General features: G+C 36.6%; 1 protein-coding gene across 3 annotated transcripts in view; it reads left to right on the top strand.

The window, feature by feature from the left end:
• GPATCH8 (G-patch domain containing 8) overlaps positions 1 to 25,405 on the top strand; it is a 92,641-nt gene that overhangs the window by 60,122 nt on the left and 7,114 nt on the right. For 2 of the 3 annotated variants that reach the window (XM_068976264.1, XM_068976266.1), the window contains 2 exons: positions 10,248 to 10,391; positions 23,201 to 23,331. In XM_068976264.1, coding sequence (XP_068832365.1) covers positions 10,248 to 10,391; positions 23,201 to 23,331 — 275 coding nt within the window. The remainder of the gene's footprint in view (positions 1 to 10,247; positions 10,392 to 23,200; positions 23,332 to 25,405) is intronic. The other variant, XM_068976265.1, reaches the window with a different exon arrangement.

Genomic DNA, 25,405 nt, shown 5'->3' with positions numbered 1-25,405 from the left:
ATTGTCATTTTATTATGTTATAAGAATTCTGGAATGAGACCTTTGTCAGATGTATGATTTGCAGGTATTTTCTTCCTTTTCTTTTTTATTCTTTTCACTTGATAATGTCCTTTGTTGCTTATAGTTTTAAATTTTGGTGAAGTCCATTTTATCTTTGTTTCTTTGGTTGCTTGTGTTTTTGATATCATATTTAAGAACCCATTGCCTAATCCAAGACCATGAAAAGTTACACCTATGTTTCCTTCTAAGAGTTTTATAGTTTTAGCTCTTATAGCTTTGGGTCTTTGACACATTTTGAATTAATTTTTGCATGTCGAAATTAATAGGAAAGGGTCCAAATTCAGTCTTTTCCCTGTGCCTACACAGTTGTCCCAGCATTATTTGTTGAAAAGACTATTTTTTCCCTGACTCTTCCCTGGTGGCTCAGACGGTAAAGTCCCCATTGAATGGCCTTGGCACCTCATCAAAAATCAGTTGACCATAATTGTGTGGGTTTTTTCCTCTCAGTATATTCCATTGATCTACATGCCTTTGGAGAAACACACTGTCTCTATTACTGTTGCTTCGCAGCAAGTTTTACAGTTGAAAAGTGTGAGCCTTTCTAATTTATTCATTTTTAGGATTGTTTTGGCTGTTCTTGGTCCCTTACAGTTCTGTGTGCATTTTAGAATGAGCTTGTCAATTTCTACAAAGAAGGCAGTTGCAGTTCTTTCATTATTTGTTTATTAAATATTTTTACTTATTCTATTTTTGGCTGTACCTTGCAGCATGTGGCATCTTAGTTCCCTGACCATGGATTGAGCCCGTGCCCCCTGCATTGGAAGCGCAAAGTGGTGTTTTTTGTTTTTTTTAATTTAAAAATATTTATTATCTGTTTATTTATGGCTGTGCTGGGTCTTCATTGATGTGCACAGGCTTTCCCTAGTTGCAGTGTGTGGGCTTCTCATTGTGGTGGCTTCTCTCGTTTCAGAGCATGGGCTCTAGGGCACAGTGGCTCCAATAGTTGTGGCACTGGCTCATGGGCCCAGTTGCCCCATAGCATGTGGAATTTTCCTGGACCAGGGATTGAACCCACGTCCCCTGCATTGGCAGGTGGATTCTTAACTGCTGGACCATCAGGGAAGTCCGGAAGCACAGTCTTAACCACTCGACTGCCAAGGAAATCCCCCAGCTGGGATTCTGATAAGGATTATGTTGAATCTGTAGATTGGTTTGGGGAGTATTACTGCCATCTTGACATTGTTAAGTCTTCCAATCCATGAACATGGGATGTTTTTTCATTTATTTAGATCATCTTTCTTTCAGTTTTTTTAAATTGAAGTATAATTGCTTTACATTCCACATGTATGCACTAATATATGATGTTTTTCTCTTTCTGACTAACATCACTCAGTATGACAGACTGTAGGTCCGTCCGCATCTCTACAAATGACTAAATTTTGTTCTTTTTTATGGCTGAGCAATATTCAGTTGTATATATGTACCTCCTCTTTATCCATTCATCTATCATTGGACATTTAGGTTGTTTCCATGCCCTGGCTTTTGTAAACAGGGCTGCAGTGAACATGTGTCACTTTGAATTTTGGTTTTCTTAGGGTATATGCCTAGTGGTGGAATTGCTGGGTCATATGGTAGTTCTGTTTTTAGTCTTTTAAGGAACCTCCATACTGTTCTCCACAGAGGCTATATCAGTTTACATTCCCACCAACATGTAATAGGGTTACCGTTTCTCCACTCTCCAGCATTTATTGTTTGCAGATTTTTTGATGATGGCTGTTCTGACCTGTGTGAGATGATATTTCATTGTAATTTTTATTTGTATTTGTCTAATAATTAATGATGTTGAGCATCTTCTCATGTGCCTTTTCACCATCTGTATGTCTCCCCTGGAGAGATGTCTGTTTAGGTTTTTGATTGACCCATTTTTTTAATTGGATTGTTTGTTCGTTTTTTGATATTGAGCTCCGTGGGCTGTTTGTATATTTTGGAGATTCATTTGCAAATATTTTCTCCCATTCTGTGGGTTGTCTTTTTGTCTTGTTTATGATTTCCTTTGTCGTGCAAAAACTTTTAAGTTTAATTAGATCCCATTTGTTTATTTTAAATTTCATTGCTTTAGAAGGTGGGTCCAAAAGGTCTTGCTATGGTTTATGTCAAATAATGTTTTCCTTGTATTTTCCTCTAAGAGTTTGATAGTGTCTGATCTTATATTTAGGTCTTTAATCCATTTTGAGTTTATCTTTGTGTAGGGTGTTAAATAGTGTTCTTATTTCATTCTTTAACATAGAGTCATCCAGTTTTCCCGGCACCACTTATTGAATAGGCTGTCCTTTCTCCCTTATATATTCTTGCCTCCTTTGTCATAGACTAGGTGACTATAGGTGCTTGGGTTTATCGCTGGGCTTTCTATCTTGTATCATTGATCTGTATTTCTGTTTTTATGCCAGTACTAGTGTCTTGATTACTCTAGTTGTGTAGTATAGTCTGAACTCAGGACTATGGACTCTGATTCCTCCAGCTGTTTTTCTTTCTAGAGATTGCTTTGGCTGTTTGGGGTCTTTTGTGCTTCCATACAAATTCAGTGTTTAAGTTCTATATTTCTCTTGTTAATTTAATCCTATGTATTGTGGTTTTTTGGGCTTCCCAGGTAGCTCAGCTAGTAAAGAATCTGCCTGCAACACAGGAGACCCTGGTTTGATTCCTTGGTTGGGAAGTTCCCCTGGAGAAGGGATAGGCTACCCACTCCAGTATTCTTGGGCTTCCCTAGTGGCTAAGATGGTATAGAATCTGCCTGCAGTGTGGGAAACCTGGGTTCAGCTCCTGGGTTGAGACGATCCCCTGAAGGAGGGGATGGCAACCTGCTCCAGTGTTCTTGCCTGGAGAATCCCCATGGACAGAGGAGCCTGGTGGGCTACAGTCCATGTGGTCGCAAAGAGTGGACACGACTGAGTGACTAGGCACACACACACTCTAGTTTTTTATATTGTTATTTTTTATGTTAATCTTGTATCCTACAACTTTGCTAAACTCATTTATCAGTGAAATGGCAAAAGCAGATAACTGTCTTAGAAGGGAACAGACGTCTCTCTTCTGATTTTAGGGGGCAAGCTGTTAGTCTTTTAAGTGTGATCTTAGCTGGTGTTTTTCACAGATGGCTTTATCAGATTGAGGAAGTTCCTTTCTATTCATAGAGAATGCATCTTTTTTCACCCCTTTTCTGTTAACTTTTGTAATCAATATTTAATTGGATTATTTAGAGGTGTTTTATCTAGTCTGTTTATCTTCTAATTTCTTTTTTCCTCCTAGTCTTTCTTAATTGGAATATTTAATCTAGTAGTAGATAATGTCATTTCAAGTATATTTGGATTTAAATCTGCCATCTTATTTTGTCCTCCCTGTTTTCCCACCTTCCCTTCCCCTACTTCTTTTCCTCTTTAAAGCTGCATTCTTTTGTTGGTCTCAGCAAGAAATATTGGACTGGGAGATTTGTAGTATATTGGTGATGTTATTATCATAAAAATGGATTAGATCACCCAGGGAGAAAGGAAAAACACAGTATCAGAGATGAAGATTGAACTTAGCAGCAGACTAAACACAGAAGAGGATAGAATCTATAAATTTGAAGGCAAGTCAGTAGAAATTATCCAAACTGAAATTGAAAGAAAACACTAAAAAAAACCCCAAACAAACAGAACAGAGTATCTAAGATCAATGGGGTAATAGTTTAATGCAGTATTTTCAAAATCCTAATAGGAGAAAGTAGAGATAATGACTGAGAAGTTTTTTCTTTTTTAGTGGGACATAAAATAAAAAGTGGGACATTTAAAAACAAATGAAATACATAATAAAATGATCTCAGACCCTTGGGAAGAAGAAAATTCAGACTTCTCTGAAACAACTTAGGCCTCAAAGAACTCCTATAAAGGGAATTTACCTGATGGTGTGGTGGTGCTTTCACTGCTATAGCCCAGATTCAGTACCTGAATGGGGAACTAAAATCCTGCTAGTCACACACATGAAAAAAAGAACTCCTAGATAAAGCTCCCCCAAATAAGAGATCATAGTCAGATCATAAATCCAACTGAGAAACTAGACACTATGGGCTAGAATTAATGAAGAAAAAAGAGATGAGTCAGACCTCTGAAGATTTAAGATACTAAATTGTAAGCACAGATTAAAGCATGTAAGACAGGCATATTTAGTATGTTTAAGAATAAATCAGGCTCTTTCAACCGTCTTGGACTCTGGAGGCTTGCTGGAAATAGGACTTCTCAAACAACAAATATATCTGGAAGGTTGTGGTCTGAGGACATTTTTGCTGGCTATAAGCGGGATCTATGGAACCAGAGGGAACCACACAACTCTCCTGAAAATTGAAGATATATATGCTTGAGATGAAACTGAATTCTATGTAGGCAAGAGATGTGCTTATGTGTGCAAAGCAAAGAACAACTCAATAATTCCTGGCAGAAAACCTAACAAAACCAGAGTAATCTGGGGAAGGATAATTTACACTCATGGAAACAGTGATATGGTTCACACCAGTTCCAAAACAGTCTCCTGCTATTACCCTTCGAGGATTTAAACTTACTGAAAAATAAATAAAGTGTGGATTTGTTTAAAAAAAATTTTTTTTAAGGAATTGAGATTATGAGTAAGGAAGGGCACGAGACTTAAGGGGAAGATTTAATAGCATTTTATACAAAGTTGAATTTTGAATTGTAACACATTGAAGAATGTAGCCAAAAGTGGAGAGAGGGAGGGCAAGAAAAGGAGAAATGGACAATACGTGAAAAAAATTGAGTTATATGATAAAGAATGTAAAACTAATGTGTTTAGATAGAGTTCTAGAATGAAAGAAAAATGGCAGAGGCAGTGTTCAAAGAAGAGATCCCAGAATTTGATGAAAGACACAACTCACATATTCAGGAAGCCTAGTGAATCTCTGGAGCAAGATAAAAAGGAAGTGTACACATAGACACATCCTGATAAAACTGTACAATATCAAACAAAAGACAATCTTTGAAGAACTGTTACAGTAACAAGGAAATCAGAACACAGTGTCAGTTCTGTTATTGATGCAATCTAATGGAATGTTGAATATGCTCAGAACAAATAACCGTCAACCTATAATTTACATATACCCAGTAAAAATATCTTTAAGAATAAAGATTAAAAATAAATTTTCATGTTAAAAAAATCCGTTTGCTAGCAAAAGACTATCTAAAAAGAAAGTACTTAGGAAAGAAGGAATGTGGTTCCCATTGAAATACCTGAGATACAGTAATCTCTTGTAATCAATATGCTTTTGCAGCCACCATTGCTAGAAGATGAATTCCACTTGGCACTTCTTTGTACTGCTCACTTTTGAATCAAAGTCTCCTGTAAATACATTTCACAGGAAGAGATGGTATATCATATGTCTTCACCTTAATTTTAAGGAAAATTGGGCAAGTGAACTTTCTGACTTCTGTGTGGGAAACCAGTGCTGATAGCGAAGAATGTCCACAAATTGCTTTTAGCCAAACATGAAGTCCAGGAAGCTTAGAGAAAACTAGTGAGAAGGACTAATTAGGGGGAAAAATCATAATGTGCCACATTATTCATTTTTCAGTCTTAACTAGTCTGTTCAAACTAGTACTGGCCTTAAACAAAATACAGCAACCTTTTCTTGCTTACTAATTAAGTAGCTCAACTTGAATCGTTGTAGAGAGATGTTAGATGATAGAGATGTTTGAAAGTGTCCAAAAGATACTAAACTGAATAAAAAACTGATTGTAGAACCTTTGCAGTGAGATTTATCTTTAGGTCTGTTAACTAGAAGGAGCTGCTCGTGAGAGTAATGGCACCTACTCTGCTATAAAAGGCTATCAAAGCAATCATGTTATCATTCCTTTCCCCTTCTCACTCTTCTGTATTACCTTAAAGCAAATGAATTAAGCCACTTGCTTTGAGATGTGTCTCAATCTCTTTTTAAGTGGAACTGCTGAGTCAAACCGGACCACTTCTTTTTGCCAGTCCCCGGTTTTGAGCCAAAATCTCATTAAGACTAATGTAAAACCAGTGTATCTGTGTTGGCTTTTTGAACTTACCAGTACCACTTATCTGGAGAATAATCTTGTTATGTTTAAGTCCATAGCTGGCCACAAACTCAAGTAAAGTTTTCTACTATAAAATCTAAAAACTTGAACATTAATAGCTATTTCAGCTTCTTTTGGTTAGTAATTTGCCTGGCATATCTTTTTCTATCCTTTAACTTTCAAAGTCCTCATATTATAGGGCTATCTCTTCTAATCATCAGGTAGTTGAATTTTTCTGACAGTTTTATTTTAGTGCATTTACATTTCTAGTGATTACTTGTAAGTCTGTTTCTTACATCTTTTTACCTTCTGTATTCCTAATTTTTCTGTGTTTTGTTGGCCTGTATTACCTTTATAAAACTGAAGTTTTCCTAATCTTCCCCTCTTTAGTATTCCTCAGTTCAGTTCAGTCACTCAGTCATGTCCAACTCTTTGCAACCCCATGGACTGCAGCACGCCAGGCCTCCCTGTCCATCACCAACTCCCGGAGTTTACTCAAACTCATGTCCATTAGGTCAGTGATACCATCCAACCATCTCATCCTCTGTCTAGGTTGGTCATAACTTTTCTTCCAAGGAGTAAGCATCTTTTAATTTCATGGCTGCAGTCACCATCTGCAGTGATTTTGGAGCCCAAGAAAATAAAGTCTGCCGCTGTTTCCACTGTTTCTCCATCTATTTGCCATGAAGTGATGGGGACTGGATGCCATGATCTTAGTTTTCTGAATGTTGAGCTTTAAGCCAACTTTTTCACTCTCCTCTCTCTCTTCTAATAATAATCTTTGAAATTTTAATACAAAGGCTTCTCTGGTGGCTCAGAGGTTAAAGCCTCTGCCTGCAATGTGGGAGACCTGGGTTCAATCCCTGGGTCAGGAAGATCCCCTGGAGAAGAAAATGGCAACCCAGTCCAGTATTCTTGCCTGGAGAATCCTATGGTCGGAGGAGCCTGGTGGGCTACAGTCCACGGGGTCGCAAAGAGTCGGACACGACTGAGTGACTTGATTTAATGCTTAATTTCACAAAGTCTAAAGTTCAGTTCAGTCACTCAGTTGTGTCCAACTCCTTGTGACCCCATGGACTGCAGCACGCCAGGCTTCCCTGTCCATCAGAAACTCCCAGAGCTTGCTCAAACTCATGTCCATCGAGTCAGTGATGCCATCCAACCATCTCATCCTCTGTCGTTCCCTTTTCCTCCCGCCTTCAATCTTTCCCAGCATCAGGGTCTTTTCCAGTGAGTCAGTTCTTTACATCAGGTGGCCAAAGTATTAGAGTTTCAGCTTCAACATCAGTCCTTCCAAAGAACATTCAGGGCTGAGTTCCTTTAGGATGGACTGGTTGGATCTCCTTGCAGTCCAAGGGACTCTCAAGAGTCTTCTCCAACACCACAGCTCAAAAGCATCAATTCTTCGGCACTCAGCTTTCTTTATAGTCCAACTGTCAACGTGACTACTGGAAAAACCATAGCTTTGACTAGATGGACTTTTGTTTGCATAGTAATGTCTCTGCTTTTTAATATGCTGTCTAGGTTGGTCATAACTTTTCTTCCAAGGAGCAAGCGTCTTTTACTTTCATGGCTGCAGTCAACATCTGTAGTGATTTTGAGCCCAAGAAAATGAAGTCTCACTGTTTCCATTGTCTCCCCATCTGTTTGCCAAGAAGTGATGGGACCAGATGCCATAATCTTACTTTTCTGAATTTTGAGATTTAAGCCAACTTTTTCACTCTCCTCTTTCACTTTCATCAAGAGGCTCTTTAAGGGTGGTGTCATCTGAGGTTATTGATATTTCTCCCAGAATCTTGATTCTAGCTTGTGCTTCATCCAGCCCAGCATTTCTCATGATGTACTCTCCATATAAGTTAAATAAGCAGGGTGGCATTATACGGCCTTGACGTACTCCTTTCCCAATTTGGGATCAGTCTGTTGTTCCATGTCCAGTTCTAACTTGCTTACTGACCTGCATTCAGATTTCTCAAGAGGCAGGTCAGGTGGTCTGGTATTCCCATCTCTTTAAGAATTTTCCACAGTTTGTTGTGATCCACACAGTCAAAGGCTTTGGCACAGTCAATAAAGCAGAAGTAGATGTTTTTCTGGAACTCCCTTGCTTTTTGATGATCCAGTGGATGTTGGCAATTTGATCTCTGGTTCCTTTGCCTTTTCTAAATCCAACTTGAACATCTGGAAGTTCATGGTTCACATACTGTTGAAGTCTGACTTGGAGAATTTTGAGCATTACTTTATTAGTATGTGCTGCTGCTGCTGAGTCACTTCAGTGGTGTGTGTGAGATGAGTGCAGTTGTGCGATAGCATGAACATTCTTTGGTGTTGCCTTTCTTTGGGATTAGGATGAAAACTGACCTTTTCCAGTTCTGTGGCCACTGCTGAGTTTTCCAAATTTTTTGGCATATTGAGTGCAGCACTTCCACAGCATCATATTTGTATTTGTTGCTGCTGCTGCTGCTGCTAAGTCGCTTCAGTTGTGTCCGACTCTGTGCGACCCCATAGACGGCAGCCCACCAGGCTCCCCCGTCCCTGGGATTCTCCAAGCAAGAACACTGGAGTGGGTTGACATTTCCTTCTCCAATGAGTGAAAGTGAAGTTACAGTCTGCTAAATCAATGTCATGACCCACTAGTCGGTCACAATCTATGATTTCAAGAATTCTGCTGTAGGAAGGTCCTTTTTAATGAATCTCTTGGTAAATTCTCTTTTTATGTAGAAATGCCTTGACTTGATCATTTCTAAAAAAATTTTCTTTTGGTATACAATTGAAAATGTTTTCTCTCACACTGAAGCATAGTATTTTCTATCTTTTTTTATTGCTTTTGAATCTGCTATCAGTCTGATTATGGGTGATCCTTAATTTTTTTCTGGGTAGTTTTATGATTTCATTGTCTTTAATCCCATAACTAACCATTTCACTAGCATGTATTAGGTGCTTATTTTTTATTTAACCTGTGTGGTTTACCTTGTGCTTTGTGTACCTGTGAAATCCTGTCTTATCACTTCTGAAAATTTTTCAGCGATTATGTCAGTTGAGATATAATTCACCTACCATGAAACTCATCCTTTTAAGTTGTGCAGTTCAGTGGTTTTTAGTATATTCCACAAGGTCATGCAGATACTGCTGCAGTCTAATTCCAGAACATTTTCACCATCCGTGCTGTATCTATTTTGAGCTGTTTCTTGACTCTCTTTTAACCTATCCCCTGAATAGTTAATGCATTTAAAAATTTTTTGCAGTTAGGTTTTTCAGTTGTAAAAATCTCATTTGGTTCTTTTTACAATTTGCATAATTTTTTGGTTTTGTTTTTTATAATAGTGTTTCGTTTGCTCATATTTGTAACTCCATTTTATATTTTAAACATTTTATAGTTACTTTATATTCTGTAATAGAATATTCCAAAATCTGAGTTCTTGGAGGCTTAAATCTGTTGCTTATTTTTTGTGACTCTTGCTTGTAATAGATTTATTTCCTTTTATGTGTGTACTAATCTTTGATTATAACTCCTATTTTGCTAATCCTAATCTAGGGAAAAATTTGGGACCAAAATTGAGGATGCTTTCTTAGAACATTTTTTATCCCTTCTGCCAAGACCCAGAGATGCTGAAATTTCCAGCCCACTTCCAGGTTCTTTTCCTTGTTAGTGAGGCTTCTCAGGTTTAGCTGCAACACCTTGCTCAAACCTCAAGCACCATTGTCACCTATATGTCCTAAGGCGAGCCCTTGCCTATCACAGCTCTAATTTCTGTTTCAGATCATAGCTGATTTTTAAATTTTGTGGGTTTTTTTTTCTTCTTTGATTGCCCGTTTTGGAATTTACTTTTCTTTCTATGGTTCCTGCAATACAGTGAAAATTGTGTTTTATAATGTCTGGTTGGTTGAGGGGCTTTTAGCCAAGGATAGGAATAGGGAATGCCACAGTATCTAGTCCACCAGACTGCCAAAAGCGAAGGTGAAATTAAGTTCTTTTGACTTTTGTTTTTTTGAAGATAGATCTTAGTATAACCACACACTAATTACCCCACCAAATTGCTACTTGTGTTCTATCTGACTTTAACTGGTACCATTAAATGTTATGAAAAGCCCTTTTTCTCTCTTCCAGTAAGACTGCTTTTTTATAACATTTGCCAAGTTCATTTTTTTTGTTTTATTTTGTGGTTCCTGTAGGATTATGTTGACAAAGAGAAGGCCATTGCCAAAGCATTGGAAGACCTTAGAGCCAACTTTTACTGTGAACTCTGTGATAAGCAGTATCAGAAACACCAGGAATTTGACAACCATATCAACTCCTATGATCATGCACACAAGCAGGTGAGGAATAGTTAATTTCTAAAAAAGAAAAAGATACTTTATTTGTTGTTATAAATATTAAACTTTATGAGTATACTCCCCCAAACTTGTTGACTATGGTTTCTTGTATCTGCCTGTCTTTATCTGAGGTCATCTGACTGACTTGATTTTTTTTTCAGTGACAGAAGTCCTGACATAGACCTCATCCTTCTAAGATTGTAGAGTGAAGAATTGTGAGCTTCATGCATAAAATTTTTGGCTTTGAATGGTTTCTAAATTTGTATTAATTTGATAATTCAGCTAAGGATCATTGGGAGCTTTTTTCCAGTTCTCCCTGTTCCTGAACTTGTTAAACTTTGAACAGTTATCTCAGGCCTTGGTCATTTCATCTTCTGTTATCTAAGAATTCATGCTGTGTTGGGTATTTCCTATCAGTAAGTCATTTTGTTACTTCGTGTACCTTGGAAGATAGATAAATCTTGAAAAGAGAAATAAAGTTAGATACTATTTTAACTTTAACAAAAAATTCTGATGCTGCATGTTGAAGAGCTTGCTAAAAAACAAATTACACCTTCTTTATGGCCTTTTTTTTCTTTCTTCCGTTCATTGATTTAGAAAAGTAAATTATTCCTAACTAGTTACCAGCATAAAGAAGGTGGCAGTAATTCCCTTGGGAGATTTTAGGAGGAAATGAATCCTTAAACCTGTAGGACAATTTTGAGACATTTGATCGTAGGTGACTTTAACAGAACTTGCCAGGTCTTTGGGGGCACAGTGGTTGTATTTGATAAATTTGTAAGATTTATGAGCATTGCTGAAATGCTCTTATAAGCTGGACATTTTGAACTGTTTTTCTAATCTTTGCTTCATCTTCAACCAACTATTTCAGTGCACGTAAAAGGCAAGCTTTGACCAAGTTTTCTTTTACTAGCATAGGAATAGTTTATAAGCCAGTTGTGGTCTTCCACTTTTTTGCAGCAATCTTTTCCATAGTTAACCATACCTAACCAGTTTAAGATTTAAGAATCTTTCATTAATAGAATTGAAGACAACTTTTCAACTTTATATGCAACTTTAGACATTGTTTTAATATATTGTCAGCTCTGCTTGATTTGAGGAAGAGAAAACTAGAGAGCATGTATATGGACAAGATATATTAGCAATTACCTTACTATTTCAAAGAATCATATGTCAAGAAAGACAAATGTAACAGTGACTGTTGCATCCAATTTATTGCATCCAAATCTTTTCTCAGCTTTTTGGTGTGTGTGTGTAAGTCAAATTTGGGAGTTTTTTTGTTTTTGTTTCATTTTCTGGAGTTAACAAAGACATTTAGCATCTAAATATATGTCTACCATTTTGGGCTCATGAGAATTTCTTCAAGAAATTTCTTTAGGAATTGTATTTGATAAATTAAAAGAATAGTTACATGTATATGTGTAACTAAATAATTTTGCTGTTTACTTAAAACTAGTGCATTACAAATTAACTATACTCCAACATAAAATAAAATTTAAAAAAAAAATTAAGACTCCAGAAGAAACTTTAGACACCAAAAGAACATTAAGAAAGATTACATTTCTAGTTGATAAGTTTCTTGACTTCCCTTTCTTAGAAAAAAATGAATAAGGAAGTATGATTCAAACTTTAATCATGTGTTGACTTGCTTTATAATAGGAAAAAATTCTGTCAGTGCAAAACAGATTGGCAAATTAAATCTGAGATAACTACAAAACTAATAAAATTCGCATTGACAACAATTAAAGTGATGGATGATGATTTTTAGTGATGGTGCTCTCAGTTTGAGAGTAGTAAAATTATTATAGCTCTGGTTCATTTGAATTTCACATATTTATTCTCTTGTGTACCTTGTGTGGACTCAGTTCTCTTCACCACTTTTCTATTGTGATTCTTCATCTGGGGAGATTTTGTCTCCCAGGGGCCACTTGGCAATATCTGGAGACATCTTTGATTATCACAACTAGAGAGATGGTGCTAATGGTACCTAGTGAGTAGAGACTAAGGATGCTGCTAAACATCCTACAATTCACAGAAAAGCTCCTTGCAACAAAGAATTACCTGGCCCAGAATATTGATTAGTAGTGCTGAGGTTGAGAAACTCTGTTCTCTTAGAACTATTGAAAAACTTTCAAGTACCCATGATACTGTGTGGCCTTTGTTTGGTACAGACCAGTTTCTGTCATTTTAAGCCCCCAGTTATGTTGTAAACATTTATACTGTTCTCATCTCAATGATCTCAGATATATTCTTGTATTACTCTGTTTTAGAGTATCATCAAAATGAAAGTAAAAAATTAAGGATTTCTTATATTGAATTACCTTATCCATTAATATATAATATATCTGTGATTCCTGGTCTGGCAAAAAAAATATTCAGCTGGTATGACTAATGAATGCATGTAAGTTGATATCTTCATCTTGATCAAAAGCCCATCTTAGGTATAAAACAAAGAACAGATGCATCTAAGTTCATTATTATAGTTTTACTTTTTCCTGCCTTTAGGATTTCTAAGGAGACTTTAATTGACCTTGGTACAAAACAGCTAAATAACTCCTAAGAGGAAGAGATAGGTCCTATTTTTCATTCCTCTTTGATGGACATGAACTTACCATACAAATGGACCTACCATTTTCCAAATTTATGCTCTAAAATCATAAAGACACCCTGTCTTGTCTTCCAGGCAGGCACACAGGATTATTATGAATCTGAGATAATAGGTAAGTACTTTCAACCCTATATTAGTAATCCCTAGTTTGCATCTTCTGTCAAAGTTTCACCATTAAAACTTTCCAGAGAAATAATCTATTATGTTAGTGGTAAACTTCCTAGTATAGGAAGGATCCTGAGTACGCCCTTATCTTTATTAAGCACAAATAATTGCTAGTGGTAAAGAACCTTCCTGCCAATGCAGGAGACATAAGAGACACCAGTTTGATCCTTGGGTTGGGAAGATCCTCTGGAGAAGAATGGCTATCCACTCCAGTATTCTTGCCTGGAGAATCCCATGAGCAGAGGAGCCTTGTGGGCTACAGTTGCGTGCACACACACACAATGTCTCAAAAAGAATCTATTGAGTCACCTTCATTTGTGGTGATTTTTTTTAATCCTCCCCACCTCCTTGGTGCTATGTACATCTCACTATTCACTAGTTTTTCTCAGTTTTCTAAGATATCTTGTGAAGAGAGTCATTAATACGCAAGTATTAAGACCCAGCTTGATTTTCAGAGATGAAAATCCTAATTAGACATTTTGGCTGTTTTTAGCAGTTTAACACTCTTTAATAGTGATAATTTTGTACATTTTGACATCTCCAAGGGTTAGCCTTCCTTTTCTTAAGAGGTAATCCAATCTGTGATTCATTTTTATATAAATTAGTGTCATATGCCTGAGTGTTCAATAAACGTTAGTATTCATCTTCTACCTTTGTTGGCTTAGTTATAAAAGTTAAAGTTGACTGTGAAGCAATACATTTATCCATCTCTATCTCTGTGCCTTTTTATTTTACATAGCTTTTAAAAACACATATCTGCTAATGGATATACAGTGGAAACCATTTTCTTTAGCCTTGCAAGATTTAAATTCCAAACTCCACAGAATAGTCTCTTTCCCAGAGGTAAATTTGTAGCAGCACAGTGGTCGATGCATTATTTTAACACTGATGTGTTTTAGTTTTGCTTCCTTAGTGCCTTGTTACTCATTCGAGATTCTTCCAGTCTTACTCTTTTATTTTATTTGTGCCACTAAGGGGCCCTCCTCACTAGCTTCCAGTACATAAACTAGCGATCACAAATTCCCCTAGATGCATGCACAGTTGACCCTTGAGCAACATGAGGTTAGGGGTGCCAACCCTCCATGCAGTCGAAAATCTGAGTTTGATTTGTTGTTGGCCCTTCATATCTGAGATTTCTCTCCCTATCGATGGTTCCATATCTGTGGATTCAACCAACCCCAGATCTGTAGTACTGTAGTATTTATTATTGTACTGTAGTATTTACTATTGAAAAAAATCCACATATCAGTGGATCTGCACAATTCAAACCCATGTTATTCAAGGGTCAACTGTGTTTTGTCTGTTATTTGTAGTGGTAGTTTTTTCTCCTTTAATTTCAGTTGATTCCCAACTTTTTTAAATGAGATGTTACATAATTCAGGTTTTGACTTACCTTGAAAAATTGAAGCTTCTGAGAACATTGGGCCTACATAATCAACATAACAGTTGGCTAAAGCTGAAAGCTTACTACCTTCTCTTTAGAAACACATGTGCTCCTTCTCCAATTATATATGATTTCTGCTTCATCTTCTCTCTTACACCAACCTGTGTAACTTACTATGTTACCTGGCAAATCCCTCTATAAACATTTGAGTTTGTGACCCAGGCCTATACCTTTCCCTCCTCTTTACACAAGTTTCCACAGGTTGTAGTTGATGCTAGGAAAGTAGCACATTGAAAAGATGCCTGCTTGTTCCTGCTTAGTTAGTGTTGGTATAACTTCCTTGCAGTTTCAAAACCATGTGGTAGTACGATCCAGTTATCAAAATCTGGTACTGTAAAGCAACCTTGAGAAATTCCTTGAACTTGTTCAAAGAATCAGTAGTATCTCCATCAGAGTAAAGAATGCTTTCAGCCTGCCGCCTCTTCCTGTTAAAATAGCTTCAGTATGAAAACCCCTGTACTCTTCTACTTTTTTAAAAAAAAAGAAATACCAAGGTCTATTTTGGCTGTAAAAATAATGGTTTCCTGAACTTTGTAAATGACTGAACTAAATTACTAAACCGTTTAAGCCTGTAACAGGTATTAGTGACTTCTCTATTCTGAACTCTACAGAGTAGAATCTATACTGCATGATTTAAATTAACTTTGTCTAAACTGTTGACTTTCTGACAGCTTGCTTGCTCTTAGTTAACTAGCACCTGGTAATATGTACCAAAAAACAGAAATGTTCAGAGTTTTCCTCATCTCTCAAAAATAAAATAGGTTCTGAATTGAAATATTTTCCGAGAAATTGTTTGGTGATGGAAGGAATGATCATTTTTGGACTTCACATGGGTTTCATTCAAGTTTGGTGTACTCTCCACTTGAAATTTCACTACTTACTGGTCCAGTTTTTGCCAAGATACATTCAGTCCTCTATGCTTGGCAGTTACTACATCAGGACAGTAAACACACCAAAGCCAGTTGAACCTCTGGCAAGACCAGATGCAGATTTGATGAAATGTAACTGTATTCCTTTTTCAGTGCAACTTAGGATATTCAGTGCAGGGGTCATGGTGGATGAGACACAGAAAAGCATCAATAAAAACAAAACTAAAAAGGCAAGGTAAGAAAAGATAATTCTCGGACTAAAGTAAAAAGAAAGATCATTCTAAGTGAAACCACTAAGATTAGCTTCCATGAAGATATTTCATAGCTGCTGTATATTTGAAGTGTTGATAGAAAATTATAAATTAGAAAAATAATAAATTGATTATTGTAAAAATGTGGAAAGGGTTAAGAAAATCATAAAGTATTTATGAATGCCAAAGCTTTATAATATTGACTTAAAGAGCACAGTTCACTTCTGAAGAGATTTTTCTCTGAGAAGCAAAAGCAAATGTGTTGAGAGAGGAATGTATCTCAGAACTTAAGCATATTGTAATTGTATTTTATTTATTTACTTTTTTTGTAGTTGTATTTTAATAACCTACAGCAGAGAGGTGAAAATTTTAGGTTCGGTTGTGTTTTATATTGCTGTGGATGCCATTTTCTTTGGGACTGTTTTAGTTAATAAAAGAATGACTTCATTTGGCCAGTCTCCCAAAAATTGAGCATGATTTGAGCCTTTTCACCTGTTAAATCTTACCCACCACCTCTGCTTTTGTTGAAAATAGACTCCATCTTAAACCCTGCTATCACAGCATAGTTAATCTTGGAAAACTCCGTGTCTGTTCAGGGAAGCTGTCTGCTTTTGTGATCAGGGGTAACCCTAAGCAGACCTTTTCGGAGCTAAGGTTGCTGGTAAACCCTGTATTCTAATACTGTTAGTGTGTATTTCTAACTCTGTTCTTCCTTTTGGCACTCAGTTCCAAGGTGAATAAAAGTGATTCTGCCTTATTTACATTCTGTAGCTTTCAACTGGTTTTCTGCTCCTGTACACATACATTCATCACAGTGGTGCACCATGGGAGATTCTGGCATATGAGGCTATATGTTCTGTTGTAGTCTGAAAAGTTAAAGCAACTTCAGGAATGATAAGTTTATGAACAATATTACTGAAAAGAGAACTCTGAACTAGGATGTTGCTCTTTCATTTGCTTTGGGCCTAAGCAGCTCTTCTGAATTATGCTCCTTCAAATTTTACATAGAGGGCAAATCTTTGTTTTCAGATATGATCTCAAGGATTACATAGATATTCTGAAAACTTGTTATCTCCAAAACCACAATGGTATACCATTTCACACCTACTTAGGTTGCCAAAATGAAAGAAATACAGTAAGTGCTAGAGAAGATATGGAGAAATTAGAACTTTTCTACACTGCTAGAGGGGTTATAAAATGGTGCAGCCCCTGTGGAAAACAGTTGATAGTTCCTCAGAATGTTAAATATAAAGCTACCATATGACCGATATGTGCTCAAGAGAAATAAAAATACGTCCACACGAAAATTTGTACAGGTTTGTTTACAGAAACACTATTCATCATGACCAGAAAGTGGAAACAACTGGAATATTCATTAAGTGATGGATATATAAGATGTGGCACAGCCATACAATGAAATGTTATTCAGCAATAAATAGAATGACTTACTGATAAACACAGCATGCATGAATCTTGAAAAGACTCTGCCAAGTGGGAGAAGCCAGTCACAAAACCTTATATTGTATGATTTTGTTTATATGAGAAGTTTAGAATAAGCAAATCTATGGAGAATATAGTTTAGGTTTCCACACATTAGGTAGCAGGGGACAGTGAGGAGTGAATGCTAATGGTTGGGTTTTCCTTTAGGGATAATGGAAATATTCTAAAATTAGTGCTACTGGTTGTACAACTCTGAAAATGTACTAATAAACCCACTAAATTTTACACTTTAAATGGATGAATTTTATGATATATGAAATACATATTAATAGAATTATTTTTAAAAACTTCATTATCAAAGTTAACTTTTAGTAGTGATGATGGTGACTTCATGTACATAGATATGTGTGTGTGTGTTTAGGTATGGATATGTGGAAAATACCTTAAAGCAGTATACACATGATGCTATTAATGCCATACTTTTAAGGCTTTTGCTGAATTTTGGAACATAAATATAATGCAATGATTTTATGACAGATTAATTTGACATTGACCAAGTGATATTAAGTTATTGTGTTTCAGAGTAATTGTGCACAAATTAAGTGTTGCCATAAATTACTAATTAGAATTACAGTTACTTAGCCCAAAAAAATGTATACTTATCTCTTTCCCCTCTGATTTTTTTCAGTATCTGTAATCAGCATTAGTTTTAGTTTTCTGTTACAAAACATTTGGGTTTCTATGTTACTGAATAAAACTCATTTTCATCACTTACTGATATGCACGTGCTAAAAGAAGAATTTACACCTAATGCCCAGTAACTTGGATTTCCTTAACCTTTCAACTCGAATCTTTTTTCCCTGAGTGGTTTACTGCTGAGGCTCTCTGTGTTCTCTGCTGGTCTTTTCCCTCCCTCACTGGACGGTGATTTCCTGGACTGGCTCATCCAGAGGCATCACACACACTGAATCTTGAATTGGCCAAGTAACTGCAGCATGACTGCTCCAGTTTGGGAGAGGAGAGACATTCCTCATTAATGTTCTGTCATTGGAGAGAGGCTGGGAACAGTGGGGAGAAGAGCCATGGATTTAGGGGTGTGTGGGATCATTGACATAATGGAAAGGGAGTAGTTGAAGCTCAAAAAGGCTGGATTATGTTTGGGCAAAAAAAACAGATTGAGTTACAACCACTGCTTCTTTGCTCACTATTTTCCATCTCTGTTCATGAACCAACAAATAACATATGAAAGTATGTGTTTATGTTCCCTTTCCCAGCAACTGATTCTAAAACTGAAACCAGGTTGATACATGTTTATTGAGCCTATCTCCTATACCATAGATAAGGTGTGTGTGTTGGAGGGTTAGTTATGAAGGAAGACTAAGAGCAGTCTGTCTCCTTGGAGAGAGGGATTGCTGTCTGGTGAAAGAAAGAAATCACAGATAATCTTCTGACCCCAAAGAGAGAGAATTCAGTTTCTCTTTACAATTACATGTATATTGGAACATAGGATGTTTAGTGGCAATAGAAAATACTCTCTGCCTATTTTCTAATGCCTGAAATTCTCTTCACATGGAAATAACGGTTTTATTCTTTAAAGTGCAATAATAGATTTTAAATACTTGAGAAAGATAATAGATTTATTCCTAGTGAAGTATATTCAATCAAATACAAGCTTCTAGCATCAAATTTTGTTGTGGTTCAAGAGAGAAGTGTAGCATCAAAAGATATAAAACGTATTTTATTAGATTGAAGTCCTCACTATCTTTTGATGGTAGAGAAAACAGTGTGGAGAGTATGTGGCTCATTCATTCCTGCCCACGTGCATCTCTACTCCTTACTGTTGACACTCCACATTAGTAATAATGTGGGCAAGTTTGTCACCTGCACTGAAAACTGGTAAGATATACCACATTCTCATGTCCTTGGTTTAATTGTTCAGAGTTGAAAGGTAGAGCAGGATTTTGTGTCTGGAGCAGATATTTTTCTGCCAGGACACTGCGGTTTAGCCAGTTTTAAGAACTGGAAATGTCGTTTACATTTGAAGTGGTCTTTAGCCCCAACTGTGGATGGATATTTTTAAGTGCTGGATTATTTATTAAGTTCGTCCCTCTACTGGTCTTTAGGGAAATTTAATGGAAACGCCAGCTACCCTGTGATTGAAATCAATGAGAAATTATGTTCTCTGCCGCAAGTGTATATACTTTTTTGGACATTTGTTGTTGATTTTTTAGAAAAACAAGATCTTCAAACCCTTTCATTATGAATGGGGTTTGGTCTCCTTTCCTTTGAATCAAATATTTTCCAGCTAAAATTGTGTTATATGGCTTAAATTTATATTAATAAACATTAATAGTTCAATAAATAAGTAAATTTATTAGCAATTTTCTTCAGAAATTATACTTTATAATTTTCAGAGATAATATATAGGACATAGTAGCTTTGGAGTCACCTAAATGATTAATTAAATCCATTCAGATTAGACCGTGGGCTAGTTTGAAGGTTTTAACTCGACTTTGTGTGTACAGTATGGAATTTGCTCAGCCTTTGAAAATAGTTTTGGATTGATGACACATCTGTACTTTTTGGTTTCCTTACTGGAACTCTGTCTTCTTTGACAGACAGGTATGTTGTTCCTCTATTCTTGTTTAGAAAAGGTTATCTAAAGTTGAGTTCCCCCTCAGAATTCAAGTGGGAATTAAAAGTACAGGTCACAGGGGGAATTTCATGTGGGTATTCAGTGACAAATGAGCCAAGCTTGGTAGCCTTTTGAAATAAAATAAGCAACTTTGGAAAACTGACTCAGAATTAGGGTCTTATACCTTTATAAAAAACTACTTTTTAGATTGGAAATTGAGAAGTTTCTGGTCAATACCTTTTTATTGTCATTGGTCCAATTCTGTTCAGAAGTTAAGGGGCTGAAATTCTGACCTTTCGGTTCTCTAAAGAATGAGATTTATGAGAATTCCCTGGCAATGCGGTGGTTAGGACTCCGCACTTTCACTGCCAGTGCCTGGATTCAAACCTTGACTGGGGAACTTAACCTTCTACATGCCAAGCAGTGTGGCCAGACAAAAAAAAGAGTAAGACTTCCTTACTATTATCAGAGTAATACCTAGGAAAACTATGTTATTTAACTTGACTGTGTCTCTAGTAAATATAGGAAAATATTTCATAACAAACTTTCCTACGGATGATAACAAAAAGAAACTGTTGAAAATCAAGGATCCAGTATTGACCCAAATTATTCACCAGCCACTTACCAGATGCAGTCTGTGGGTTTAGTGCTGCTCCTTAACGATGCAGGGTTGATTATAAAGATAAGCCGAAGTTCCTGCCCCAAATACAGGGGAAGGGGCAGAATTGAACAGTTTAGACATAAAAAGTGCTTTACATGTATTTATTTTGACATTTAATCTTGTTAATCTATTGCTATATAGCCCTGTTTTCTAATGAGGGATTTTGAGTTCAGAGAGGTGAAACTGAAATTTTATACAGACTGCCCTTCTGAAAGACAGGAATAAGTAGTCAGATAAAATGATGGTTGCTAGGTGAGTGGTGTAACAAAGTGCTAGTAAGACAGTTCAGAAAGAAAAAGAATCTCGTCTTATGTAGAGATGAGTAGAAAGTTTGTGAGGGGAATTCAGTTTGACTTTGAATGGAAAGAAGAGACTTGGGTTTAGGAATCCGTTTTTACCATCGGAACACCCTTATCTAAGAGAGACCTCAAATATACATGTTGGGTTTGGGAAAGTTGCCCAGTCTTGTCTTTAAGATTTGGGTTAGAATTCTAGGGTTCCCAATTCTCCTTTTAAAACCCCAGACTTGACCATAGAGTTTATAGAGGTGATAGAGGAGTGTTGCCTATACCTTGTATAGGATCGGGATTTGCACTTGTTTTATTGATATCCTCCTATTTTCTTCCTTCCCTACTTCTAATTATTGTGGTGGGTGGGAATTTGAGATGGGATGTCTTCAGGATGATGTGGAAGTAGTCTGTCCCTTCAACTTCAAGTTTGTACCAAGTGGCTGCTGAATGACTGGAAATCATTGACTTGGCCTGGAGACTCAAGACTTTGATAAAATGCTCATTCTTTTAGACAGGGTCCTATAGTTTGGGAAATAACTCCTAAAAGTGTAAGAGGGAGGGGAATGACTGGGCATGGGGAGATTTTTCCAGGCCTATGAGGTAGCTGGAGAAAAAACAGTAAAAATGAGAAGAAATATGACATTTTGTTTAAATCTTGGCCAGAGAGCTTGTTAAATGTTTGGGTCAGGAAAAAAAACTAGGTTTGTGGCCTAAAATAAACATTCAATAGACCTGATAGACTCTCTGTGCCCCATTCTCCTTGGAAGAAGGAATTTGGAATTCATGTTTATTTAAAATAGTTGCTCCCTCATCTTGAAGTGTTTCTTATAAAAAGCTTAATTCTGAGTAGCCAGCCTCAGTAAAACAATTTTGCCAGCTGTCGGTTACTTGAACATCCCCCAAATAAAGGTAAATGAAATAAGACTAACTACTTGTAGACCGCAGTGGTCTCTCCTAAAGTTTTGTAACCATTTTTCCTAAAGGAATGGAGACAGTTCCATTTATCTAGAAGGGATTATTACTGTGTCAGTCTGTGTGTATGTACACATACATGTTTTGTGCAGGTGCTTCCCTCTCCTCAAACGTTTTATTAGAGTTGATGGCTTTGTCCCTAATTGTTCAGTATAATAGTTTGCAGATTCACTAAGAGAGCTTGTGTAGTAATGCTTGCTTTATTTTTTTTCTCTTCCACTCTTGTTTTATTTTTTACTTTTTTTTTCTTTGTGATGTGACATTTTCAGCTGATGTATTGAAAGCAAATCCTTCTAATTTGGGAGCCCAGATCACAAGAGTGAGTTTTTCTACTAGTGTCTTTAGCTGTATATCTTTTTCTGTGTGTGTCTTTCCACCCTTTCCCTCTCCCAGTTCAAAAATACTCAAAACACATTTCATAAATATTAGATAAGAAAATTCCTCTGTCTGTTCAGCATCATACCTTTCCACAAAGCAATGTCCACTTTATATTGGGTCAAATTCCTTTTCTCAATGCCGTTGTAAAAAGCATAGGATAATGTATGTGTTTTGGTTTGGTTTGTTTGCTTTTATATTATCTAGTGTGTTGAAACTAATTTTAGTTCTGTCTTCATTGCAGATAGATATGTCTGGATTCTTGTCATCAGTGTGTCATAACACTGTTGTTATTTTTTGGTTGTTGTTTTTGTTTTAAGGATAATTATGTATAGTATCTTCTGAGAATAAAAGACCCATTCTTTCATCAGGATTTTAAGTAATAAATTCTTTGGCTTATCTATTCTCCCATCTCATTCCCTGGTTGTTCCTCTTGGGGCCATGAAGGAATGAAAAGCCACACCTATTACTTTCTAATTTCAGCAGACTGACCAGATGAAAGTGGTCAGACTGGTGAGCTCTGAACATGCAAGCATTGGAAGACGGTTTGATTAATTCACAGGAAAACTGTTCATGATGAAAAGAATAGCACCTTTTTATGGTGAAAGCAAAGTAGGCTTTCTGTTTGTTAGTCTGATTCAGATAACCTTCCCATGTAAGCTGTACATTGCTTTTTAAGATCTTACACCTGGGTAATTTTCTGTACTGGCTTAACCCCTTTCTGTTCTCTTTGGCTTGTGTTATTACAATTTAACTCATATTCTATTTGTCTAGTTTTGCATCCTGAAAGAGCAGGTGATTAAATAGTCCATTTTCTTTTCTCCTAGTGTTCTAAAATTTGTTGGTTGCTTCTGAAATTACTTAATTTTGGCCAATAAAGCAAATGGTATGCTGTCCTAATTAGGAATCCAGATACTCCAGGTGCTCTACCCAGAGTAATCAGCCATTGTGTTTTCAATTACCATAAGAGAGTACAACACTGCATATTCTACACTATGCTAAAACCATTGATTATGGATAAAAATTCTGAAGGCCTTGCTTTCAGGATCCCCAAGTTATTCTAAATTACCCACTCCCTGTTCCTTTCTTTTGTTAACCTCAGAGATTGAAAGATCTCAAGCAGAGAGAGTTTGCTCGGAATGTCTCCTCAAGATCCCGCAAAGATGAGAAGAAACAGGAGAAAGCCCTACGGCGGCTCCACGAGTTGGCAGAGCAAAGAAAACAAGCTGAATGGTGAGGACATTGTCTTTCTGAGGGCTTACAAATAATTAATAATTTTTAAGGTTTAAGAATTTAATAATCCTTTTTTTAAAAAAATTAAGGTTATCATTGACATATAATCTTTAAATTTTAAATAGATCCTTCTTTCAAGCTAAAAGAATTTCTATACTTGGAGTATAACATACTGATTAAGAATATGCACTCCTGGAACTTCCCTGATGGTCCAGTGGTTAAGAATCTGCCTTGCAATGCAGGGGATGTGGGTTCGATCCCTGATAGGGGAACTAAGATCCCACATGGATCAGAGCAGTTGACCTTGCATGCTGCAACTAAGACCCAACACAGCCAAATTAAAAAAAAAGAAAAAAAGAATATATGCTCCTGAGGCCATAACCTATGATCTGTGTGACCTTAATTATCTACGTTCTATGCCTCAGTTTCTTTATCTGTAAGATGGAAATGATAATAATAACTTAATTCTTACAGTTCTTGTGAGAAGTCATTAAGTTGTTACATCAAAGTGCTTACAAAAGAATTCCTAGCACATAGAAGATCCTCAGTAAATCAGTAAATTATGCAAATCAGTAAATTATTCCCATTCTCCATCTTTCCTTGCCTCTCTGCTTGAGGGATCTCAGTTCCCAACCAGGGAATGAACCCCGGCCACGGCAGTGAAAGCGCCAAGTCCTAACCACACCAGGGAATTCCCCTCCCGTATTATTCTTACGTAGAAAATCACATACCTTACAGTGTTCTACTGGAGCAGATTTAAGTGTTTTAACTGTCTTTCCAAGTACTGTAGAGTTAGTACTAAGCAATAAAGCCTAGAAAATTCTATTTATTTCTCTACAGATTCCTGCCTTCTTGAGTATTGTTTTTAATGTTCCTTCATGGTTCTTGATGATAAGTATGGGACTGGTATTTAGCCTTAGGTGGAATTAGCCCCCCTTAGCCCCACCTAGGGCCGCATTCCCAAGCAGCTAGTCTTTGGTGGACCTAGTCTTTAAGCATCTGAGAATTCATGAGGTATGTGCCTCAATCTGAAGGATTTAGATCCCTCTGTTTGTTTTTAATGGCTGGCCAGGAACAAGAGGAGCTGGTTACAGTGGAAAGAGAAACTATGTGACTTTTAAAAGTTTACAGTGAAGTTGAGGCCAGAGATCGTGACCTTTCTAGATTTTGGGGTACTTGTTTACTTATTAACTTCTCTTGTGTTTTGGAAAAGGGAGGAAGGAAGAGAACACATACAGTGTAAGTTTTGAAACAGAATTAACCCATGACCTCTAATACTGAGTTACAGTGCCTATAAACTGATTCTGATTCCCTCTTTAGCAGTTCTTTATATAATAAATACATTCCTCTTGGACTTGTTGTAAAGATATTTCCTTAAAAAAAAAAATACCAGACCACTTTTTAGTTCCAGACATATTTTAATACATGTTTTTCTTCATTGGTGAGTTTTAGTTCTTTTTTATGTATTTATTCAGTCACACTGTGCAGCATTACTACTGTGTTAGAAATAAACAGTTAAAAGATGACCAAGTAAATTCTTGGGAAGATAGAAGAAGGTTTTGATCCACCATCAGGTATATTTCATCATCCTAGGAGTAATGCATGACCCCATAGTATATTGAAGTTGCATGACAAAGACTAAGCAAAAGGTCACAATAAATTCTTTTTTATTTCAGTTTGAAGGTTTCTTTGCCATGGGGTGGATTTTGTGACACAGTGACACAGATTGCTACCCTAATCTGGTGGGTTCCATCTTCCAATAACAAGAGTTCAGATAGCAAAGGGGTTACCATATTATCTGAATATATTTGGTCCCTGAGTTTAGGACAACTAGTAGTTAGGGTTTAGATTAAGAGGATTCCATCCAAATAATTGTCTTCAGGTCTTGAGTTTGGCTTAAGAGATACCTGTATAACCCACACTGTAAAAATTTCAGACGTGACAGGAGTTTAAAACACTGGCTCTGAGGCTCCTTAGTGTTTCTGTTTTCAAAGCTGAGAAAGTACTTGGTAGAATCATGATTGTTGTATGGAGTGCCCAGAAGGTGTCATAAAACCAAAGCAAATGCTTGGAC

This window comes from Capricornis sumatraensis, chromosome 8, assembly GCF_032405125.1.
Source record: "Capricornis sumatraensis isolate serow.1 chromosome 8, serow.2, whole genome shotgun sequence".
Lineage (NCBI taxonomy): Eukaryota > Metazoa > Chordata > Mammalia > Artiodactyla > Bovidae > Capricornis > Capricornis sumatraensis.
This window is presented reverse-complemented; position numbering and strand designations above follow the sequence as displayed.